The sequence below is a fragment of the Perna viridis genome, chromosome 5 (genome assembly GCF_037379345.1).
Source record: "Perna viridis isolate PV_CMFRI_1.1 ecotype Kerala chromosome 5, ASM3737934v1, whole genome shotgun sequence".
Taxonomy (NCBI): domain Eukaryota; kingdom Metazoa; phylum Mollusca; class Bivalvia; order Mytilida; family Mytilidae; genus Perna; species Perna viridis.
In genome coordinates this window covers 20,256,119-20,274,683 of record NC_142449.1, presented here as the reverse complement: position 1 = coordinate 20,274,683, position 18,565 = coordinate 20,256,119, and the positions used below count along the sequence as shown (strand labels likewise).

Sequence of the window (18,565 nt, the reverse complement as noted above, 5' to 3'; positions counted from 1 at the left end):
AAATCCTGGTCAGTTCAGGAGGCAAACCTTGCCATTTGTGATTCAGCAGACAAAATGAGCAGACGTGATCATTTCGGGGTTTTCATTAAGAGAGGATGAGCGTTCCGAATAAATGTAAAATTCTTGTCCAATCTGGTGATGGAACTAAAAATCCGCAAAAGCGGTTGACATCAATAGTCTGAAAACAATGGACTGCTTAATAGTCAAACACTGAAAAAGGAAAAAAAATAGCAATTTTACTGTAGAAAATTTTGTAGTGATGTTTATATACTGAGTTATAATAATTTCAAATAATGTTCTGACATGAAAAATTTTTATTGCAAAAATCTTTCAGAATTTATGATTTAGAGTTATTGGACTTTAAGGGGGGGATTTCACACTTTTTTGGAGTGTACAGAAGTTTTATAAAAAAAATAAAGGTATATCCATTAATTGCCTGTGAAATATTGCAAATTACATGTACATGTATTTAATTAAAAGGTGAGGGCTATTACAAAAAATAATTGTAAATAAAGCCTTTTGTTTACTTTTACTGAAATATTTCATTTCAGAAGGCCCAACAAGTGTCAACATATCCAATAAAAAAGACAACACTATTCCTGGAACTGAAGACCATGCTCTTACCATCAAATGTACAGCAAATGGTGGAGACCCAGCACCAAATATGAAATTGACGATAGGCAATGATGCATATACAGTCACTAACAAACACACAATAGAGAACAAAATATCTAAAATCAACAGATCCTATAATGGTGTTACTGTAACATGCCAGGCGGGGTATGATGGTGTCGCTTACACTCCACAGACAGATACAGCAGTGATAAGATTAGACTGTAAGTATACATGTAGCTAGAGTAATAAGGTTTTATGATGGTGTTATTGTAACTGTATGATTCTATCTGTCACCAAAAATCACGTATTAATAGGCAAAATAATAAATATGTTATAACTGGTAATTTTTGTGGTATTGTGTCAAAAATGTCAGTTCTTTCACTCACTCTAATTTTATGTAGTCTATGCCAGTTGACCTTGTTCCTGAGGAATTCGTAAACATGATTTTAAAATTATATTATACTTTTGTGGTACCCTTAGTAACTAAAATTTCGCAAAAATTATGTTGCTGCAAAAATTTACAGCTATATGGTAGCTTGATCATAATATTGTTTGATAAATTTTTGCTGAGTCATCATTGTCATCATTATATGATCCGTTTGTCAGTTGTGACCTAAATTTAGAATTGATGAAAGACCCCTGTGGCCAAGAAAGAGGTTTGAAAGTGACCTTCTCATCCAAACATATGACTGAAAGTGTTATTTTTGAGAGGAGGTTCATTTCTGATTCTTTTTCCTTGTTTTCAATATCCTTGAAATTTAGCAAATGTTAGATTCAAATTCATTCACCTGTGCCTAATTTTTTTCTTTTATAATTTAAAAAAAATGATTTAGGAAATTCGTGGTGGCAATGGCCAATATAAAAATTACATTGAAATTGTTAATTTTGACTCGAGGACTGTAGGAGATACAAAATAAAAGGGGTGCCTTACTGGGAAACTTATTAAATTTTATTGAAAATCCTATAAACAAAATAATAAGTTGTGCAAATTCTGAAATAAAAAAAAATATTTAGCTCCTAAATGGGATGGGAAAGAATATTAAAGGTAAGACTATTTCTTTAAAATTTACTTTCTTGGTTCACATGCCTCCTTGATTCGTGTAAATCAATTGATTTTTTTGAGAAGATGGAAAACATTTTTTTATAATAATTGATGGAAAAAATTATGAAGATCATATAGTTTGAAATATTTTTTAGAGATAAAGTTAAAAGTATCATTTTGGAAGAGCTGATTTCTTGCTTTCATTCCCACAGCACTGATACTGCTTCACCACAACCAGCAATTGTCTCCTTTCTAGATCCAAGATATAGAACAATTAGCTTCTTTACCATGGAACAGAAGAAAGTTGCAATTGAAAAAAATCACTAAAACCTTCATTTAAAAGTAATTCAATTCAGGGAATACTCGAAAATCTTGCTAAACAGAAGGTTCGGCGATCTTTAGATGTTATTTTAACCAACGACGGCAAAGGTCATCAGTATTTGAATATTCCAGGAATGTCTGTCCCATCAGAATGCATATTTTTGTGTGCTGGGCTTGTTGTTACGAAATCAAAATTCTTCCTGGTTCCCATTTAGATACATGTGTTAAAACAATCAACCGAACTTCAATTTGTTTCCATTTCCTAAATTTCCTGACTGCACTACTGAACTAGATGAACAACGAAACAATATTTTTAAGTAAATTTAAATCTCGCCTGAATGGCTGAACCATTGACAGTGGGTTATTTTATTAATTGTACTTTTTCTCATATTTAACATGTGTATATGAACCTTTTTGTTGATAATATCTCCATTGAACTAATCCTGACGTGACGAGTACTTCCCGTGTATGCACATTGTTAGTAAGTCGCGTTGCTTGTCTTCTCTTTAATGCATTCATGAATATCACAGAGTTAAGAACCTGGTAGGATATAGTGAAATACATGTATTATGTTTTAGAGTGGAATTTTGTCTTTTTTTCTCTAATTATATACATGTATATATATATTTATATATATATATATATATATATATATATATATATATATATATATATATATATAAAGTTTAGTCAACTAATATGTATATTTCAGTCAATGAGTGCCAAGGCTACATCAGTTTTCCAAGACCCCGATGTAGCAAAAACATTGTCTACTTTACATGACAAATATGTTGTCGTACCAGCAGACAAAGCCCAAAACAACATTGTTTTTCTCTGCAAAACGTTTCACATACAATGTTAATTATCATAGGTACACGTAGAAAATAATAGCAGTGATAAGACCTATACTGCTACCACTCTCTCCAAAGAAGAGCTTTTGGAAAACCATATATCTGTGCTATCCTCTTTTGGTCTCTCTACCAAGGACGATGATTGTGATTTACCGTCTATGTACTGGATTCCTAAACTCCACAAGAATTCATACAAACAACGTTTCATAGCTTGATTTGCAACATGTACCACCAAACCTCTTTCAAAACTTTTAACTTCTATACTCACAACTGTCAAAGAGGGTCTGCAGTCCTACCACAACACTTGTTACTCCTGTAGTGGTATCAATTCAATTTGGATCCTGAAAAATTCGAAAGATCTTTTGGAGACAATCAATTCAAGACTATTATCTGAGTATAATAACATTAAAACCTATGATTGTTCATACTTCTATTCCCCATACTCAGTTAAAATCCCGACTTAAAAACATTATACATCGTTGTTTTCTAAAACAGATTGCACACCTAGATACAAATATATAGTTCTTGGTAGAGATTCCTCATACTTTGTAAGAAATAATTCACAATCATCTTCCAAATATACAGAGAAAGATGTTTACAAAATGCTGGAATTTTTAATTGACAACATATTTGTCCAGTATGGTGGACGTGTGAACAAATTGTGCTCCTTTACTTGCTGACCTATTCCTTCACTGTTTTGAGGCTGACTTTATATCGCATCTACCCAAAAGAACTTGAGATAAAGTATACTACAGACACTGTGAAGTCAGCCTAATATATTGACCTACACTTAGAAATCGATGATAAAGGAAAACTATTGACCAAACTTTACGACAAACGTCATGACTTTTCATTCAGAATTGTCAACTTTCCTTTCATCTGTGGCATTATCCCTTCGGCACCTGCGTATAGAGTGTTCATATCACAACTCATACGTTATGTCAGAGCTTGCTGAAACTATGCAGACTTTTTGTATCGCGCTAGAACTGTAACAAATAGGCTTCTGGAACAGGGTTATGTTGCTACAAGATTGAAGTCATCACTACAGAAGTTTTATGGTCATAATCATGAACTCGTGGATCGTTATGGTGTATCCATCTGCACCATGAAAACTGATTTATTCAACGGGTAATAGTTTTCCTTTCCTCGTTTGTCCAATCCGGACTTGACTTTTTATGAGCAACTCAGCGGGTGTTTCTAGAAAAGCAGAGGACGCTTACCCTACCGGTGCACCTGGTCCATGCTCCCAGTTTTTAGTTGAGTCCGAGTTGCTCATTTGCTTTTGTTACTTTGTATGTTTGATTTTAGTTACTTTATGTTCTTTGTTGTATATGTCTGTTTTCCATGTCTGATATTTGTCCATGGATTACATTCTTTTGATTACCGCTATAACCTTGGTTCCCTTGATTACTCTTATATATCAAACCAAATAGAAATGCCTGTTGATTGATAAAATATTCTAACAGTTAATTATATAACTGGTTAGTAATTTCAGATGTTTTTGACAAACCTATTATTGAGAAATTAATACACATTTTAAATCTGATCATAACCATTGTGAAAGGTTGAATTTAAGTATGGTGGCTGTATAGGTTTTTGATCACATAACAGCAGTTTTTGCACTATTTCATAAATTTATATATCAAGCATGAAAATGGTGAATATATCAAAGAGACAACCCCATCAGGATGTAACATATTACTGTTTCTGTTGTAAAGTCTTTTTATAGTTTTTTTCTGCATATGTTGATGAATATTAGTGTATATTATTTTTTATTCACACTACACAGACCTCCAACAAATGTGTGTCAAATATTGCTGACAATTGAATTCAATCACTCTAGAGAAGTTCTGATAAATACACACTCGGGCTTTTAAAGGACGTAACTGTAGAAGACAACATGTTGAAATGTTTTATTTTACATTTTAGTACCTTGAATTTGATGTTTCATCAATTCAATTGAAATTGCAGTGAATTTGCAGTCAATATGCTTGATATCTACAAAATATATGTCCAGTCAATATGATGATATCAGTGATTAGTTGTCTTTTAATTGATTTATGCAATATGAAGATTTTTTATCTGAATTTCCTGTATTTCTTAATTAAGATTTTTGGGGATTAAGATGAGGATAAAGTAAACTTTAAAACAGTAAGGTAATTTCACTAAAATAGAAAAATAAACTTTGATTTAATAACAAGAACACATAAAATATGTAAATCTTTCTCCTTTAGATCTTCGTTCAAAATAACATTAAATAATCTTGTATGAAGAACTTTGGTTCAATTAATGCAGAATAAACCGTGAAGCAGTTTATGTTATGTTTAAATGGAACCAAAGTTCTTTATAAAAGATAATATATTTAGATATAAGTTACATTCCTTAAATATTTTGAAATTTTATTTCCATTGCATTGAGCATATAAAATGATATAGGAACATACTTGTTATATTAAAAAAAAAATAATTGTATTTTCTAAGAAAATAGAATCAATATAGTCAATGATGCTGATAAAAGTTTTAGAGATCAGTATAGAAGGCCTGTCCCCAGTTTTGCCGTAGCTGTAAATTAATTACAGGTAAAAAAGTTAAAGAAAAATACTAAGATGAACTGGAATTTTTATTTATACCGTTATTAAAGCAAAACTGTAAACAAATTGGACGTGTTTAAATACAATGATTTAGGCAAAACAAAAATAAAATGAATATTTTTTTCTTTTTAAACATATGTGAAGTATTTGAAGTTTTAAGTTATGATTGTTACAAACAGGTCAGAGGTTAAAAAATAATGATAATAATGTTTTTTTAAAAATGTTTGTTTTTTTTAGCTCACATAGCCATCACTTAACAATTTTTCAAAACTCTTCTCCTCTGACAGTACTGAACCAATTGGAATCAAACTTAATATGAATATTTCCTAGAGTATCCTGCATATAACGAATGTGGGGATTTTTGATTTGTCGAAAAACATGGCCGCTGTTACTAATAATAAAACATAGGGGTCAGATAGTAGTTTTTTTGCATATATCTCCAAAAGCATAAGGTTTAGCCAAATTCAGACAATGAATTTATTGGACACTGCAAATTTTGAATGAGAATTGGTGTGTAGGTATATCCAGTAAATAGGAATCCCACTCGTAAACTATGTCAGATCTTTGATAATAAAAAATGCTCTATTTAAAACATAAATAGTATATATATTATTCTGGTTCCAATTTTTATGTCCCCGCAACAAATAGTTGGGGGGGCATATTGTTTTACCCTTGTCCGTCCGTAATTCCGTCCGTCTGTAATTCCGTCCGTAATTCTGTCCGTCCCGTAAGTTTTCCGCACTTTTTTGAAAAATCCTTGAAGATATTGGACTGATTTTTTTGTATATAAGTCTTTCATGATTAGTTACAAATCGAGAGTTAAAGGTTTGTTCCCCTACGCTGAGTTTTACCAAAATTATGGGCCCTGGACTTAAAAATTTTCATGGAAATAACAGTTTTCCGCACTTTTTTTGTAAACCCATAAAGATATTGAGTCTGTCATGAATGAGTCAAAGTTTCGTTCCTCCCGCTGAATTTTACCAAAAATATGGGCCCTGGACTTTAAAAATTTCAAGGAAATAACAGTGATCCGCATTTTTTTTGTAAACCCTTGAAGATATTGAACTGCTTTTTAATTTGTGAGTCTGTCATGATTAGTTACAAATCGAGTATAAGTTTCATTTTTCTACATTTTACCAAAATAATGGTCCCTGCACTTTAAAAATTGTGTTGAAATAATAGTTTTTCGCCTTTTTTTGTAAACGCATGAAGATATTTGACTGGTTTTTGGTATATGAGTCTGTCATGATTAGTTACAGATTGTGTTTAAGCCATGCTGAGTTTTACGGATTTAAAATTTCTATGGAAATAACAGTCTTCCACACTTTTTATGTAAATGCTTGAAGATTTTAAATTTGATTTACCTGAAAAACACATGCTACCATAATGAATTAAGTATAATTAAAACTTGTGAGTATAAATTTTACGTTAGTTTTGATAGGTATTTGATATGACTCAAAACCACATGCGGGGGGCATCATTTGTGTCTCACAGACACAATAACACATCTGACAAAGAGTTTTTTTTTTTACAATTATGAGTTATGATATAGCTGTATGAAGGTTAAATGCATCACTTTATCTAGTGTTTTTTTTTTATATTTTTCCGACTAACTACCGACCAATTTCATTAAGTCAAAAATCTCTGAACCAACAAATTAAAAAAACTGTGGCCTTCTAAATATTTTGTAAATGTAAAGATGCGTATGATAAAATTAAGTAAAAACTGAAATGAGATATGCTTTAACTATTTTGAAAAAAACTATGTAATATAGAATCAGATTTAGCAATAATCAGTGTCATTTTTTGCACCTTTTATGCTTTAGTTCAGATGATATAAAACAGTAAAAAATATGTCATAACTATCGTTGATGTTCTTTCATATTACAGTGAAACCCCTTATTCCATCCTTCAGTATGAATCCAGTAGTTACAGATAACACCCAGTCATTGATTCTGACATGTACCTCTACTGGTAGTCGTCCTGCTCCTACAGAATGGATCTGGTTAATTGGTGACAGAAATGTAGATATTACATCCAGCTCTACATCAGTATCATCATCTCAACAGTCAGATGGGACGTTTACAGCATCATCTACTTTGAACTTTAAAGTACTTAAAAACTACAACAAAAAACTTATCAAGTGTGGATTTAAAAACACAGCATCAGGAAACAACTATGTACAAAACTCAACAACTGTTGAAGTCAGGTGTAAGTTAACACTATTGTATTGTCCAGATAGGTCATTTGTGTAGTTTTGTGCTTTGATCATAAAGAATTATTGTTTGACATGATTTTATTAAATATCTATAAGAAATTCAAACTGGGTACCTAAAGGCCAAGCATTGTAATAGATTTTTGATCATGATACTACATAGTCTGTTATATGTACTAATTATGTAAAAGTTTAGGTATTCATCTTCTCGTATTCGGCGATATCGTCACATATTAGACCTATCTCCCGAAAAATACTGTCCCTTTCAAAATTTCCTGTGATTGTATCCTTTCTCAAATGAAGAATATTTTCAGTAGCCATTTTGTTGGATATTTAATGAGTCTGATATGCACTTGGTGGATTAAAAGTATATCAATCAGATGTTAAACATTGGATTTTGATGAATGAAGTTCAGGAGTATGGAAGAAAATAGGCTAAAAGAAGAAGTAATCGAGTGACATCTTTGAGTTCTAAATCCCACATATATATTTGACACTCAGCAGGTTAAAAGGATAATAAAAAAATCCATTGTCATGCCAACAGACAGTGCTCTTAACAACATTGTATTTGTATGCAAAAGAAGTTACTTTTTATTGCCATTATCTCAACTTCCAACACTATGGAATTGTACGGATCTGTAAATTTGTGCTATGATCATGATTGACACATTTTGATTAAATTTTTATCAGAAATTCAAACTGGAATTGTTGTAGATAATTAAGCTGTAATACAGAACTGCATAAGCTGTTACGTGTTCTATTCACATGAAAATATAGGTGTATACTCTTCTGTATTCTGTGGTAGACCCCCTTAATTAAGACTGATCTTCTGAAAAAAATATTATTGTAGTATCTTCAAATCGATACCTTTCCAGTGGCTATTTTGTTGTTTATATGCAAATTATGTCTGGTATGCCCCTTTATAATTAAAAGGTTCAGGATTTGATGGACACGGTTGAGGAACAAGCAAGAAAATGGGCTAAAAAGTAATCAAGGGAACCAAGGTTATAGCGGTAATCAAAAGAATGTAATCCAGGGACAAAGACCAGACATGGAAAACAGACATACAGAACAAAGTAACTAAAATCATACATACAATGTAACAAAAGTAAATGAGCAACTCGGACTCCACTACAAACTGGGAGCATGGACCAGGTGCACCGGTAGGGTAAGCGTCCTCTGCTTTTCTAGAAACACCCGCCGAGTTGCTCATAAAAAGTCCGGGGTAGACAAACGAGGAAAGGAAAACTATCACCCGTTGAATAAATCAGTTTTCATGGTGCTGATGGATACACCATAACGATCCACGAGTTCATGATGATGACCATAAAACTTCTGTAGTGATAACTTCAATCTTGTAGCAACATAACCCTGTTCCAGAAGCCTATTTGTTACAGTTCTAGTGCAATACAAAAAATCTGCGTAGTTTCGGCAAGCTCTGGCATAACGTATGAGTTGTGATATGAACACTCTATACGCAGATGCCGAAGGGATGTTGCCACAGATGAAAGGAAAGTTGACAATTCTGAATGAAAAGTCATCACGTTTGTCGTAAAGTTTGGTCAATAGTTTTCCTTTATCATCGATTTCTAAGTGTAGGGCAAGATATGAGGCTGACTTCACAGTGTCTGTAGTATACTTTATCTCAAGTTCTTTTGGGTAGATGCGATGTATCAAATCCCCGAAATTAGGATTGTTTAAAGATAATACGTCATCTATATAGCGGAAACTGAGATTGAAGGATCTGGCCAAATGATATTCTTTCTTTCTGATCAGATCAGCTATAAAGTCAGCCTCATAAGAGTGAAGGAATAGGTCAGCAAGTAAAAGAGCACAATTTGTTCCCATTGGAATGCCGACTGTTTGTTGAAAAACACGTCCACCATACTGGACAAATATGTTGTCGATTAAAAATTCCAGCATTTCGTAAACATCTTTCTCTGTATATTTGGAAGATGATTAGGAATTATTTCTTACAAAGTATGAGGAATCTCTACCAAGAACTATATATTTGTATCTAGGTGTACCATCTTTTTTGGAAAAAAAAAGATGTATAGTGTTTTAAGTCGGGATTTTAACTGAGTATGGGGAATGAGGAAAAGAAGAGATCAAGAAGTTTGTAATTAGATAACTTTTATTGTTTTTTTTTCTGCAATAATATGATAATACTCTATTGAAATAGTTTTGAAATGGATTGCAAATTATCTTTTGGACAGGTTTAAACATTTGGGAAATTGGTGAAATGGAACAAAATGTGTATATGTGTGTGAAGTTGGATACTATTTAACTATCGCATTTTTCACTTCAGAAATCACTAGTATTGATCAACATTCAGTTTATACATATTTGGAAGGACAGTTCTAAATAATATGGGAAATGCAAATGTATGATTATAGTTTTAATTTGCGTCATGTAAGCTTTGAAATTTTGTTCATTTACACGTGTTGCTTTGTATGTATTATTTCAGTTACTTTATGTTCTTTGTGTGTGTCTGTTTTCCATGTCTGGTCTTTTTTCCTTGATATCCTTTTGCTGTTTTCTGCTAGAATATGGGTTCTCTTGATTACTCTTTAGGCAGAATGAATATGGTGAATATGTCAAAGAGATAATGAAAAAAAAAAAAAAAAACAAAAACAAAAACAAAAACGAAAAACAAAAACAAACAAACATTGTAATGGAATATTTCAAATCTAGGCCAGTCACTGGTCTTCAGATAACAAGAAAGAAATCTTCACTCCACTGGACAGGCTGCTGCTGTCCCCTAAAACACATTTGTTGATATCATCACTACAGATCTTTTATAATTGTCAGCACATTTTGATTCACCAATATGAAGTTTCTTTCACATAGGTGACACAAGATATTTTTAATCATTTTTTTCTAACGCGACATCCCACTGAACTTTTTACTCACTTGATTTCACTCACTTGTAACATATGGGTGTATTAGAAACTGGTAATTAACTAAGTGTAGTTGGTGTAAAAATCAAATTTGAGTTTGAATTCCAGTTGATAGACACGAGATGAGACTCTCAAAATACAAGATATAAAATTTGAAGCATGTCCCAATTTACTAAGACTTCATCAGTTATTGAGGCTTTTTGCCATGTCACTTTAACTTATTACTTATTAGAAAAGTTTTGATTGTTTGATTGATTGTTAGGGTTTTATGCCCGAACAGCAATATTTCAGCTATATCAAGGCGATGAACATGAAATAGATGATAAAATGAACATAAAATTATGATAAATGAAAAATGGGATGGGACACAAGGATAATGGGATCGACGAATTTTGATTGCCACTGGAAATAGGGAGAGATTGGTTGGGTTTGGCAATTTAGCCTTTTACGACAAGCTTAGTGCTGTTGCAGGACTATTCGTTTGACACCCAGACCCACATGGGGAGAAACTTTTGAACCAATTTTATTCAAATATTTAAATTAAAATATATATATATATATATATACAGGCAGGGAAAATAGTTTAATCATTATAATATTTCTTAAATGTCCTTTAAGCATGTAACATGTTGTGGAGGAGCTCCAAATATTTGGTTTGGGGGAGGATATATTTGTAACGAAATAAATGAATTCAGTGTGCAGGGATTACATACCCCGACCAAGAAATACCTATAATTTTCTTATTATTTATGCAATATTTTCATTAATCAAATGCAACCTCCTCTCATGTTTTCAGCACAAGGGGCTGGCAGATGTTGGATTCCAATCTGTCTGCTCTTAGATAATTCACATTGATAATCTAATAGTTTCTATTGCATTGTGGTGTCATTTAGAGAGTTGTCTCCCTTAATTTTGAATTCTACAGTGCATTTAAAAAAAATTATCTCATAAGAGTATGGGTTCATTTCTGTTAAATATGACATTTTAAGCAAAATATAAAAAATAAAAATATGTAGGCTTTTCAACCATGAATCACATTTTGAATGATTCTTACTTGGAGTGCTACTTAAAAACTGTAAACCCACATGCGTTCAAAACGGCAAATGTAAGCATGAGGTACCCTTCACTCTCCACTTAAGACTGTGTTGAGTTGAGTCCCTGACAGTCCATTATAATTCATTAATTAATTTATTTATTGCCCACTTTAATTTTAGTTAAAATCTGTCAATTGTCAAACAGAAATTCATCATATTAATCTAATTATTATTATCTAACATTTTGTACCTAGCATTTCATAATTTTCTACACATTTACTAAAGTTAAATCTGCTTGATAAAAGATAAAGATTTTTTTCTGTGTTTTCAGCATCATGTTTGAATATGAGGAACCAAGAAATTTTTCACTGGAACACTCGGAAGAGACCCATATATATATATATATATATATATATATATATATATACATTGATTTTTTATAACTTACAAATAAAGTACCAACAAATAAAAAGTATCCAGAACAGCTCACCTTCAAACTCTACCAAGAGGGCGGAATTTCTTGATGAAAAAAAACGAAACAAAACAAAACAAAACAAAACCAAAAAAAAAAAAACAAAAAAAAAATATCACTCTTTTGCTATATATTACACAGTTACCAAGCTACTATCGTAATGAAATATGATATTCTTGATGTTACAGTACTATACTATAGTAACTTTGGCACCCTAATGTGTATTATTTTAAACAGAAAATACAAAAATTGTCTTATATTATTGTCAGGTATCACAATTTTGTTCTGGACAATAACTTGAATATACATGCTTGTTTTGAGCTCAATTGTATAGCTCTTATGTTATAATAAGAACTTAAGAATTACACCCCTAGATGAATGTTTATGTACTCTTATTTAAATTTATATGATGTGTAGCATACTCACCTTGTAAATACAAAAATAGTTTTTTTTTATTTTTTGGGTTATTTACAGAGAAAATGAGGACTTCATAGGTTAAGATTCAAATACAACAATATTTCTTTTCATTAACAATTACAGTATATTCAGTATCATATCAATCAACGGTAGAAACAAGTACAGTCTATAAATTGTTATATTTCAGACGCACCTGATATATCTGTTCAGAATAAAACTTTTACTCTAACACAGTCATCTCGGGAGATACATTGTGATGCAGATGGTAATCCTGCTAGCTCTTTCTCCAAATGGCAGCATAAGTCTAAGTATGGAGAACTGATCCGGCAGTTAGATGGTAGTAGTACTCTGGTTCTTCCTCAACAGTCTGAGAAGGGCAGATACCAGGACACAGGAGAGTATGTATGCACAGCTAGTAATGGTATCAGTGATGAAGACGGAATTATTGATCAGCAAGGATCTGGATATGTTATCAGTCAAGGTACTGTAGTCATATACACTATAATGGTTGCTCCTTTCGCAAGATTCTATCAGATGGACAGAAAAGCAGAGGACCCTTACCCTTCCGGTGCACCTGGTCTATGCTCCTAGTTTTTACTTGAGTCCAAGTTGCTTATTTACTTTTGTTACTTTGTATGTACATTTGTATTATTTTGGTTATTTTATGTTCTTTATTGTTCTTGTCTGTTCCCGTGGCTTTTGTTTTTCCCTAGATAACATTCTTTTGATTTTCGCTAGAATCTTAGTTCCCTTGATTACTCCTTTTCAACGATTAACATGGCTTATATATTACTTGTTGACATTTTGTGTGTTTAATTAATCCAAAATAGCTTGTGTAGTGAAAAGAAAGATTTTTATTAATCACACATTGGAATTCTTACCAACAGTGATATTGGATATTTTGTTAATAGAAAAAGTTTTACAGATGAATTGTTAATAGTATCTGAAAATTTAAGTAGCAGTCTTTCTAAAAAACAGACAGAAGGTTATTCATGCATTTCCATTCGATTGTAGCGCTTTTGATATACAAAAACTGTATAGATTGTACATGAAATTGGCACTTTGCAATAGTTATCGTTCTTAATTTGGTTTCATTTGGTTGATGTGGAAAATGAATGTATCGTTTTCTAGAAAAATGCAGATCTGAGTGCAGAAATAATTATCCTTATGTGAAATGAAAGCATAAATAAAAATAAAAGAGCATCTTTTGTTTGGTGGGGTTTTCTTCACCATGTTGACCTGGCTTAATTACACATCAAACAGATGATAGTAAAGGTATTTGAACCAGTACATTTGTTTCCCCAGTGATTTTATCGTAGTAATGTAAAGCACATGGTTTGACGATACTCCTGATTGTGAGTCATTCAAAGCAGCATGTTATGTACTAATGACGTTCTTGATATAAAAAAAATAAAAAGGAATTTTCCCTATAACACTTGGTGTCATTCAGTATTTAAAACATAATATACAACACACAAAAATTTTCTTCCAATATAAAATGAAAGGCATTACGATGTACCGAGATAAGAAGTACATATACATGTACAGGCACAACTAATGATGTTAAAGTAGAAACAATAATTGACCAAACTATTTCCGGGTTATACTCTATCTTGGATGAATTGAACCTTGGAAAACTTGAACACTTTTGCCTGGTCCCTTTTACTGCGACTTAACGTTTAAAGTTTTGTATTTTCAAACTGAATTATGGATACCCTGATAGGTACATTAAGGATATTGATCCACATATGTTTCTATTAGATATTTCCGTTAATGCAACTCAGTCAAACCGGCTCAATGATTTTACTATTTTATAAATTTACTTAAAAAATTTTATGAAAAATAATCTTTTTGGTCTACCATCAAAAAAGCACAATAAGTCCATTGGAGAAAAATATTGATGTTAGAAGTGCCAAGCATAATGTTTGTGACTTAAGAAAAAAAATGTTAATGGTATCTTGATCAGTAGGGATATATTTTACTTTTGTTTCTGTGGTAAATAGCAACGGTTGGATGGTGTGTAGATCATCTGTGCAAGTAGTAGTAGTTCTAAATATTAATTATCAATATTTTCAGCTCCACCACGTTTTCTGAATGGTTCCAGCCAAACTAAGTTAGGACAGTATGGTAGAAATGTAGACATTGATGTCAGTGTTTACAGTGTTCCTAAATACAATACACTTACATGGATGAGAGGTGGTATCCAAATAGAACAGTCCAATAAATACAGAATGTCAGATGTCTCTGATGTTATAACTGATACGTTTTATGGTACCACAATACAGGTTGATGGTTTTAAAATTATACTGACAATTAGCAATCTACTGATACAGGACTTTGACAACTATACATTGAGACTTTCAAACCGTGTTGGTGACACTGTGGAACATCTTGTAGTGTTAATATCTGCAAGTAAGTTAATATTTGTTAGAATTGATCAGATGTATATTTTTTTATTATTGTTAAAATAAAAAAAAAACAATTGAGGTTAGCCTGAAACCATAGCTACAAATAAGAGAAACCTTAAACTTCAAAGCTAGTTTTTCAATGTTCATTGAAAAATAGAACCTTTAAGACATTAAAAGTGTCTTCGAAATGACTTTACATACATCACTAAAATAATTCATGTATATAGTAATAGTTCTGTCTTGATATACCAAGACTTTAATTCGAATGATGCACAGTAAGCATTAACATGAATCAATGTTTTAACATTATTTCTTTAAAGGTCCACCGGAAACTCCTACGAATTTTACAATACTTGGGTCAACAGATTCTACGGTTTTATTACAATGGCAACCCGCCTTTGATGGAGGACATGAACAGAGTTTTGTTGTAGAATACAGAAGAAAAGATTCTGGAATGTGGAAATCTGCAATCGTTTCTAAAGAGTTAATCATTTTGCAAGATGAATTACAATCATATGAATTACCAGGACTTAAGGACAGCACTTCTTATGAACTTAGGATGTATGCTGAGAATAAATTCAACAAGAGTCAACCTACACAGATTGAGATAATATCTACTAAAGGTAATTACAAATCTAGTTTTTTAATAGATTCTCATCTTGGAAAAAACTAAAATATTTTTTTTATTTCAAGTAAACTTTATAGACTTTGGTCCAATATTTCATTTTTACATTCCATTTTAAGGATGTTATTTATGATATATATAATTGTTTAATATTTCAGAAGGTTCACAAAGTTCAGGACAAGGTGCTGTTATAGGAGCAGCAGTTGGAAGCTTAACTGTAATATTTGTTATTCTGGCAGTAGTGGCTGTAGTAGTTGTCAGAAGAAAGAAAGGTTAGTACAAAATTTGATATTTTTAAAATAGGAAAATTTTGAGTCACTCAATGGAGGCACTTATGCATAGCAGTAATATGATTTGTATGCATGTATTAGTCAATTAGTCATTTAGAATTCTTCCTTCTTTTAGGGAGCAACCATTTGATTTTTATGGGGAGTGGGGCTAGGATTAATTGTTTGAGAAAAAAAATTTTGTTCATAAACAAACAATATTAGGGCTATAATATAATTATAGATCCTGCCTTTTTAGCTCACCAGACCAAAAGTTCCAGTTAGCTTATGCCATCACTTTGCGTCCTTCATCTTTTGTCCATTGTCTGTAAACTTTTTTACATTTTGCTACACGAAAACCTCTTGATCAATGTTAACCCAACTTAGAACTCAGAAATGATTTGCGCAAGAACCTTTTCAAAAGATCTGCTTAGGTTCCGCTTGATTAAACAAGATGGCTACCAGAAGCCATTTATGCTTCTGATTGGCCAGTGTTCAGGGATCTACTTCTCTGAAACCACATATGCCAATATTTTGAAACTTGATTGGGTTAGTGACCTCAATGTCCTCTACAACCTGTATACTTTTTGTCATTACTCGGGGCTCAGGGGATGGCTGCGGCCCCTTAAAGTTGCCATTGAAAGCCTATAAGGAAACACATTTTGGCATATAGCTTTGCTTTTATGGAGCCAAAGGTGACTAAACTGAACAGAAATTATAATTTGTTCCCCTTGATTAGAAAAGGTGGCCCCCAGATGCCGTTCAAGCCTCTATTTGGCCAATTTTTAAAGATGAAGTTCTCTTGAACCACATGTGTAAATGTCTAGAAATTTGGTTAATAACCTCATTGACCTCTACAAACGATCCACTTTTTTTGTGTGGATCAGGTGGCTCATCAAGCAGTTGCCTTTGATAGCCTAAGGGGAATCACATTTGAGCCTACATCTTAGCTTTTACTAAGCAAATAGTGAGCAAACTTGAAAAATTTCAATTCTGCTTTTTTATTTCAAATTTGATCTTAGCCCCATAAAAACCTAATGGTATTTCCCTTTTTTTGTGTTTTTTTTGCATTCTTGTTAATTCTAAACAAATGTACATGAAGAAAGCTCGTTTTAATTTTTTTAGTTATTTTGAACAACTAATTTTTGAGTTATGGAACATTTTGAATTTAAAAAAGGGTTCGTTTTTCTCTAACTGAAAAAAAAAAAGATTTCAGCAAATTTCATGAAACTTTAGTAAATTATATGAATCCATGGTCAGATGCTCCCTTTTGGTTTCTATAAAATTTTGATTTCAAGTACTCTATTTTTGGTAATTTTTCATACAAATCAGGGTTATTTTATAGCTCACTTGTCTCAAAATGCCATGTGAGCTATTGCCATCACTTGGCGTTTGTCATTGTCGTCTTCCGTTGACATTTTTTCTTAAATCTACTCCTCTAAAACTAGTGGACAGATTGAAACTAGACTTGTTATGTTTGTTCCTTATGGTATTTTTCATAAATTGAGTGTTTGGTTTTTTATCTGTTTAAAAACATGTCTGTTGTTATCAGAACAGAACATAGGAGTCAAACTGTAGTTGTTTTGCAAATATTTCCAAAACAATATGTTTAGCTGAATTCTGTGATAGGTAAAAGTGATCAGCATGACGAGATCTATCTGTGCATATATTTTCGTGACCTTCCATTGATGGACTTAAGAGGTAGTTCCCTCTTTTGTATTTTTTTGCAAGTTTTGATGTTACAATATTCAAACATCTTTTCTGTGAAACTTCTGGACTGATTGGAACCAAATTAAGCATGATTGTTCCTTACAGTATCCTGCACAAAATGACCTCTGCTGTCTTTTTTATCTGTGTAAATATCTTGGTTGCTGTTATTAAAAGAACAATATAGAAGTCAAACACTGTATTTTCACAAGTACATGGTATGTCCAAAACCATTAGCCAGATTCTGACTTAGCTAAAAATCTTCAGCATAGTGAGATCTATCAGTGTACCAATTTCAGTGGGTGTTTGAGTTATGAATCGTGAAATGGATTTTTTTCTGAATTTTACTTTTTGAACCTTGAAAATCTTCTCCTCTGAAACCGCTAGATGGATTGTAACAGAACTTGGGATGACTGTTCACTAAAGTTCACAGAAATATTAGTCCTTTGGACTTTTTTTTCTAAACATTTGCAGATGTTGACATAATTTTTAATATATAAATTCACCATGATAATTTACAGAACAATTTTGAAGTTTGTTCTCCTCTGATGATTTTTACTGAAATTACAGGCCTTGAACTTAGCTATATTTACAGAAATAACCGTTTTTTGTACTTTTTTTTGTAAACGCTTGCAGATTATGACTTGATTTTTGGTATATAAGTTCACCATGATAGGTTACAGGTCAAGTTTAACTTTCTTCGATGAATTTTACCGAAATTAAGGGCCTTGAACTTAGCAAATTCATAGAAAACTTTCGTTCCGCTCTGATGATTTTTACAAAAATTATACGCCTTGAACTTAGAGAAATTTACAGAAAAAAAGTTTTCTGCACTTTTTTTCTAAATGCTTGGGGATATTGATATGATTTTTGGTGTATAAGTTCATCATGACAAGTTACAGGTAAAATTTAACTTAAATTCCACTCCAATGATCTTTACTTAAATAACTGGCCTTGAACTTGCAAAATTCACAGAAAGAAAACGTTTTCCGGACTTTTTTCTACATGCTTTTGGATATTGACATGATTTTTGGTATACAAGTTCACCATGAGAAGTTACAGGTCAAGTTTAAATTTAGATTTGGTCTAATGATTTTTACCGAC

At 32.0% G+C, this 18,565-nt stretch overlaps 1 protein-coding gene across 2 annotated transcripts in view; it reads left to right on the top strand.

Moving 5' to 3' along the window:
- Nucleotides 1-18,565, top strand: part of LOC148616443 (cell adhesion molecule Dscam1-like) — an 82,588-nt gene that overhangs the window by 6,644 nt on the left and 57,379 nt on the right. For both annotated transcript variants that reach the window (XM_088583461.1, XM_088583463.1), the window contains exons 2-7: nt 552-836; nt 7,309-7,629; nt 12,643-12,936; nt 14,532-14,867; nt 15,184-15,486; nt 15,647-15,760. In XM_088583461.1, the coding sequence (XP_088439587.1) occupies nt 665-836; nt 7,309-7,629; nt 12,643-12,936; nt 14,532-14,867; nt 15,184-15,486; nt 15,647-15,760 (1,540 nt within the window). In that variant the 5' untranslated portion in view covers nt 552-664. The remainder of the gene's footprint in view (nt 1-551; nt 837-7,308; nt 7,630-12,642; nt 12,937-14,531; nt 14,868-15,183; nt 15,487-15,646; nt 15,761-18,565) is intronic.